Source organism: Sapajus apella, unplaced genomic scaffold, assembly GCF_009761245.1.
Source record: "Sapajus apella isolate SASKATOON/1434 unplaced genomic scaffold, GSC_monkey_1.0 scaffold104, whole genome shotgun sequence".
NCBI lineage: Eukaryota > Metazoa > Chordata > Mammalia > Primates > Cebidae > Sapajus > Sapajus apella.
In genome coordinates this window covers 2,488,534-2,496,069 of record NW_022437044.1, presented here as the reverse complement: position 1 = coordinate 2,496,069, position 7,536 = coordinate 2,488,534, and the positions used below count along the sequence as shown (strand labels likewise).

The 7,536-nt window shown below is 35.5% G+C and overlaps 1 protein-coding gene across 1 annotated transcript; it reads left to right on the top strand.

Moving 5' to 3' along the window:
- Nucleotides 1–2,756: 2,756 nt before the first annotated feature.
- Nucleotides 2,757–5,166, top strand: LOC116536856 (DEP domain-containing protein 1B-like). Its single transcript, XM_032258718.1, is given in 3 exon segments — nt 2,757–2,994; nt 2,997–3,869; nt 3,872–5,166. Coding segments are annotated over 3 exon segments (1,533 nt in total). The 5' UTR covers nt 2,757–2,792; the 3' UTR covers nt 4,330–5,166.
- Nucleotides 5,167–7,536: the final 2,370 nt, after the last annotated feature.

Genomic DNA, 7,536 nt, shown 5'->3' with positions numbered 1-7,536 from the left:
TTTTGTGAACAGCTGTAAGACAATAAATTAGAAAATCTAAAAAAATGGACAAATTCCTAGATTCATACAACCTACCAAGTTTAAACCAAGAAGAAATCCAAAGCATGAATAGACCCATAACAAGTAATTTGATTAAAGCCATAATAAAAAGTCTCCCAGGAAAGAAAAGCTGGAACCCAATGGCTTCACTACTGAGTTCTACCAAACGTTTAAAGAAGAACTAATACCAATCCTACTCAAACTGTTCTGAAAGTAGAGGAAGGGTGAATAACTTTAAACTCATCTATGAGGCCAGTATTACTCAGATACTAAAACTAGACAAATAGACATCAAGAAAATGATAGGTACAGTAGTTCAACATTCATCTCTGATAAATATCAATACAAAAATTTTAACAAAATATTAGCAAATAATATTCAGCAATACATTAGAAAAATATTTTATTATGACCAAGTGACATTTATCCTTGGGATGCAAGTATGCTTCAACATACGCAAGCCAATAAACATGATACATCGTATTAATAGAATAAAGGGAAAAAAACGATCATTTCAATTAATGCTGAAAAAGCATTTGATAAAATTTAATATCCCTTCATGATAAAAGCTCTAAAAACCTAGGAATAGAGAAACCATACCTCAACATAATAAAAGCCACATATGCCAGGCCCACAGCTAATATCATACTAAATATGAAACAAACTGAAAGCTTTTCCTCTAATATCTGGAACATGACAGTGATGACAAGTGTCACTACTGTTATTCCAAATAGTACTGGAAGTCCTAGCTAGAGTAATCAGACAAGAAAAAGATATTAATAGGAAGGGCATCCAAAGGAGATAGAGGTCAAATTATACTTGTTTTCAGATGATACAATCTTGTTTGGAAAAATCTAAAGATTCCACTTAAAGAACTATTTGAACTAATTAAAAAATTGAGTAAAGCAGCAGGATACAATATCAACTGCAAAAGTTAGCAGTGTTTCTATATGCCAAGATCGAACAATTTGAAAAAGAAATACCAAGTACTACTATTTACAATAGACACATTATAAAATTAAATACCTAGTATTAACCAAAGAAATTTTAAAAATCTATAATGAAAACTATAAAACTCTTATGAGGAAAATTGAGGACATCAAGAAATTGAAACATTCCATGTTCCTGGTTTGGAAGAATCGATATTGTTAAAATGTCAGTACTAATCAAAGCAATCCACAGATTCAATGTAATTCCTATCAAAATACCGATAACATTCTTCAAAGAAATGGAAAAAAAAATCCTAAAATTTATGTGGAAGACTACAAAAGACGCTAAATAAAGTTATTTTCAGTAGAAAGAACAAAACTGGAGGTTGGAAAATTCTCATTACCTGATTTGAAATTTTATTACAGAGCTATAATAACCAAACAGCATGGTACTGGCATGAAAGTAGACACAGAGACTCATGGAACAAAATAGAGAATCTAAAAACAAATCCACACACCTACAGTGAACTTGATTTTGACAAAGATGCCAAGAATATATACTGGAGAAAAGACAGTCTCTTCAATAAACGTTGCTGCTTTTGCATGGATACCCACATGCAGAAGAATTAAACTAGAACCCTATCTTTCCCCATATACAAAAATTATATAAAAATGGATAAAAGACTTACATCTAAGACATCAAGCCATCAAACTACTACAGGAAAACACTGGGGAAAATATCCAGGATGTTAGTCTGGGTAAATATTTTTGAGTAATACTCCACAAGCACAGGCAAACAAAGCAAAACTGGATAATACCAAGTTAAAAAACTTCTGCACAGCAAAGGTTAACATCAACAAAGTAACGACACCACTCACAGAATGGTAGGAAATATTTGCAAACTACTCATCAGACAAAGGATTAATTGCTAGTATATAAAAGTAGTTCAAATCGCTCGTAAAAAGTTAATATTCTGATCATAAAATGAGAAAATATTTTCACAGACATTTCTGAAAACGAGACATACAAATGGCAAACAACTATATAAACTGATGCTCAACAACATTAATTATCAGAAGAATGGAAATCAATACTACGAAATATTATCTTATTCCCAGTTAAAACGGCTTTTATCTGAAACAAAGGCAAGAACAAATGCTCGTGATGATGTGGGGAAAAGGTAACCCTTGTACATTATTGAAGGAAATGTAAATTAGTACAACAACTATTGAGAATAGTTACGAGGTTTATCTACAAATTAAAAAGAGAGCTACCATATGATCCTTTAATTTAACTGCTGGATAGACACCCAAAAGAAAAAAAAAACGGTATATTGAAGAGATATCTGGATTCCTATGTTTGTTGCAGTACTGTTTATAATAGCTAAGATATGGAAGCAACCTAAGTGTCTATCAAGAGATAAATGGATTAAAATAATCTGACACATACACACAATGGTGTACTATTCAGACACAAAAAATGAGGTCCAGTCATTTGGAATAAGATGAGTGGAAATGGAGATCATTATTTTAAATGAAATAAGCCAGGCACAGAAAGACAGACATCACATGTTCTCACTTACGTGGGATGTAAAAATTAAAACAATTGAACTCATGGGCATAGATAGTAGAACAGTTACTAAAGGCTGGGAGTGTACTTGGTGGTGAGGGTAGGTGGAGATGGTTAATGGGCACATAAAAACTTGCAGAATGAATAAGACCTATTATTTGATAGCATAAAAAAGTGTCTATAGTCAACAATAACTGTATATTTTAAAATAACTTGATCTGCGCTGGCGCGGCTGCGGCCGCTGCTGCCTACGCGCCATGGAGCACCGCCTCTTGGGGCCCGGGCCTTACCGGGCTACCAGGCTGTGGAATGAGACCGTGGAGCTTTTTCTTGCTAAGATGCCGTTACGGAAACATCGCTGTCGTTTCAAGAGCTATGAGCATTGTTTCACAGCAGCTGAAGCTGTGGATTGGCTGCATGAGCTGCTGAGGTGCAATCAAAACTTCCGCCCTGAAGTGACTTGCAAACGATCCAGCTGCTAAAAAAATTCCTCAAGAATCACGTTATTGAAGACATTAAGGGAAAATGGGGTCAGGAAGATTTTGAAGACAATCGTCACTTATACAGATTTCCTCCTTCTTCACTCCTGAAGCCATATCCAAAGAAGCCCCCATACCAAAAGGATGTTATTAAATTTCCAGAATGGAATGATCCCCCACCAGGCACTTCACAAGAGAACATCCCAGTGAGGCCAGTTGTGATGAATTCTGAGATGTGGTACAAGCGTCACAGTATTGCTATTGGAGAGGTACCAGCTTGCTGTCTTGTTCACTGCAGACAGCTAACGGAGGCCAAAGTCGAAGAGATATGGAAGTCTATGACGTTATCATATTTACAGAAAATTATTGGCCTGGATTCCTTAGAAGAAGTTTTAGACATCAAACTTGTCAATTCGAAGTTCATCATCCATAATGTATATAGTGTTAGCAAGCCGGGAGTTGTTATTCTTGATGACAAGTCAAAAGAACTTCCTCATTGGGTGCTGTCAGCTATGAAGTGTTTGGCAAATTGGCCCAACAGTTGTGATTTGAAGCAGCCTATGTACTTGGGATTTGAAAAAGTTGTCTTTAAAACCATAGCTGATTACTATGGTCACTTGAAAGAGCCTCTGCTAACATTTCATCTTTTTGATGCTTTTGTCAGTGTACTGGGTTTGTTACAGAAAGAGAAAGTGGCAGTTGAAGCATTTCAAATGTGCTGCCTTCTCCTGCCTCCTAAAAATAGGAGGAAATTACAGCTATTGATGAGGATGATGGCAAGGATTTGCTTAAACAAAGAGATGCCACCCCTGTGTGATGGCTTTGGCACCAGAACACTGATGGTTCAGACATTTTCCCTTGCATCTTGTGTTCCAAGGATGAAGTGGACTTGGATGAGTTATTAGCTGCTAGATTGGTAACATTTCTGATGGACAATTATCAGGAAATTCTGAAAGTCCCTTTGGCCTTGCAGACCTCTATAGAAGAGCGTGTGGCTCATCTAAGAAAAGTCCAGATAAAATACCCAGGAGCCGATATGGATATCACTTTATCTGCTCCATCGTTTTGCCGTCAAAATAGTCCAGAGGAATTTGAATATCAAAGATCATATGGCTCTCAAGAACCTCTGGCAGCCTTGTTAGAGGAAGTTATAACAGATGCCAAACTATCCAGCAAAGAGAAGGAACGATTTCCTACACCAGAAAGTGAAGCACTTCTGTTTCCTGAAAAACCCAAACCAAAACCACAGCTGCTAATGTGGGCACTAAAGAACCCTTTCCAACCATTTCAAAGAACTAGAAGTTTTCTAATGTAGTAATACTTCCATATCAACAGGAGCTAGAGACCACTGTTGTTGTTTTGAGTGAATGATGGTTAAGAGAAAGAATATGGTGGTGGAAGAAAGAAAAGCATAAAACAAAGACTACTGAAATATAGATAAAGATTATCTTACTTTAAAAAAAATGTAGAACAATTAGTATTTTTATAAAACGCAATGCTATTTTTAAAGCGTACAAATCAGTTAAAATTTATGAGTCAAATATATAGTGATAATGTTAACATGTTTGTAATTGTTACAAAATTTAAGGGTATTTTTTATCTGTTTTCTTCTTCATGGTGTTTATTAAATAATTGTTTGTATATATATCCTAGTTACTGATATCTTTATTAAAGCCTTAAGACTTAACTTTAAGCCTTAAAAATAGTTTGTATACTTGAATAAGAAAGACACTGGGTACTGTTACTGTGCTGCTTTTGACTTAGTAGCCAATTGTGATTTCTCCTGTATAAATTCCAGTTTTTATTGTTGCACACAAATTTTTTAATGTCCTGTATTGTGGTGGCCGTGTCCTTTATTGCAGATTTATTGGATGTTATGACAGATTTTGCTAAAGCTGGTGTTTTTATAACACATATATTTATTGATATTTATCTACAAATGGAGTAGATTTTCATCTGCCTGCGATGGTATAATTTCAGTCTTAGCTAAAGATGAAAAGCTGAGCTGGATCAGTTCTTTGGTTACCCTTAGACCTGTGATTCTAAGTCAAACATAAATGAGTTAAATAAAATGAGACTACTTCCTTTATAAATATATTTTCATCCTTTTGAAAGTAAGTGAAATGTAAATAAATACCATTTATTTAAAAAAAAAACTTAAAGAGTGTAATTGAATTCTTTGCAATTTAATAAATAAATGCTTGAGGGGATGAATATGCCTTTATTCATGATGCACTTATTTCACATTACATACTTGTATGTAAACATCTCATGCACCCCATAAATATATACACTTACTATGTACTCACAAAAAATAAAGTATACGAAATTTCAAAAAAAGGAAGGAAATTGTCCCTGTTTGCTGATGGCATGATCTTACATATATAAAACCCTAAGGACTCTACCCAAAGATTGTTAGAATTAATAACGAATAGAGCAAAGTTTCAAAATAAAAAATCAACATACAAAAATTAGGAGCATTTCTATTCACCAAAAATAAACTATTCATAAAAGAAATCAAGAGAATAATCCCACTTATAATAGCTACAAAATTTAATTAATCTGTTTAAGAATAAACTTAACTGAAGAGGTGAAAGGTCTGTACACTGAAAACTATAAAACATTGAGGAAAAAAATTGAAGAAGATACAAATAAATGGGAAAACATTTTGTGTTCCTGAATTGGAAGAGTTAATATTTTGTAAATATTCATACTACCCAAAGCAATCTATAGATTTAATGCAATCTCAATTACATTTCTAATGTCATTTTTCATAGAAATAAAAACATTTGAAATTCATATGAAACCACACACACACATACAAAAAAAAATAAGTGATTTTAAGCAAAAAGAACAAAGCTGGAAGCATCACATTATCTTATTTCAAACTATACTACACTGTTGTAGTAATTAAAAGGGAATGGTTAATGCAAAAATAGACATGTTGAGTAATAGTACAGAATACAGAGCATAGAAATGAACCCATGCATGTAAAGTGAATTAATTTTTGACAAAGGTGCCAAGAATACACCATGGGAAAATATATTCCCTTCAAGAAATGACATTGGGAAACATAAATATTCACATATAGCAGAAAAAATTAGATGCTTGTTTCACATGAAGTCCAAAAATCAAATTAAAAGGAATTAAACACTTAAACAAAAGACCAGAAAATGTAAAGTAGCTAGAAGAAAGGAATACTAAGAGATGTCCTAATGAATCTCCTGTATTCCATGAATACTCTTCCTTACCTCCATTGTGGAGTAGTAGACAGATTTCTTCTTGACAGTCTGAGTCAATTACCCAAGCTAAGACTATTACTTCCTTCTTAGACTATTGACTTAAATGTAAGAGGAGCCCTAAGTGTCCAGGTGGCAATCTTAACATCCAGTTTAATGGAATCGTTGTTGTGTCTCCTGGTGGTAGCATTCCTCCCTCTGGACCTAAGACCTCTAGGTTGGCATAATGTAATGTCACAGGAACAGGAATCAACAATTTTTCTAGTGGATCACTAGGAGTGATGGTGTGTGGTGCCCCTTCCACTTCACCCCTTGATTCCTGGACCCATGAAGCCTGGCAATGGGAGAAATAGAACCATATATTAGATGCTGATTCAGAGCATACACAGAGTTCTGGAGAACTTTGCCTCAAACCTTCAAAGTATTATTGCCTACTTGGCATTGTAATTGTGACTTTAAAAGGCCATTCCACCATTCTATCAATCCAGTTGTTTCAGAATGATGGCAAAAATGGTAAGACCAGTGAATTCCATGACTAAGAGCCCACTGCCACACTTCTTTACCCATAAAGTGGGTGCCTTAGTCAGAAGCAAAGCTGTGTGGAATACCATGATGGTGAATAAGCATTCCATGAGTCCACAGATGGTAGTCATGGCAGAAGTATTGTGTGCAGGATAGGCAAACCCATATATGGAGTGAGTGTCTATTCCAGTGAGGACAAATCTCTGCCATTTCCATGATGGAAGAGGTCCAATATAATCAACTTGCCAACACATAGCTAGCTGATAACACTGAGAATGGTGTCATATGGAGGGCTCAGTGTTGGTCTCTGCTGCTGGCAAATTGGAGGCTCAGCAGTGGCCATAGCCAGGTCAGCCTTGATGAGTGGAAGTCCATGTTGCTGAGCCCATGCATAGTCTGCCACCATGGCCACTTTGTTCAAGGACCCGTCGGGTGACGGCAAGGGTGGCTGAGGAAAGAGGCTGAGTGGTGTCCACAGAGCTGGTCATCTTAGTCACTTGATTATTAAAATCCTCCACTGCTGAAGTTACTCACTGGTGAACACTCACATGATATATAAATATCTTCACAGTTTTTGACCATTCAGAGAGGTCCATCCACATACTTCTTCCCCAGATTTCTTTGTCACCAATTTTCCAATCATGCTTTTTTCAAGTCCCTGACCATACAGTTAACCATTGGTTATGGCCCCTGAATCAGTACATAATCTCACATCTAGCCATTTCTTCCATGCAAAGTGCAAAACCAGGTGCATCATTCAA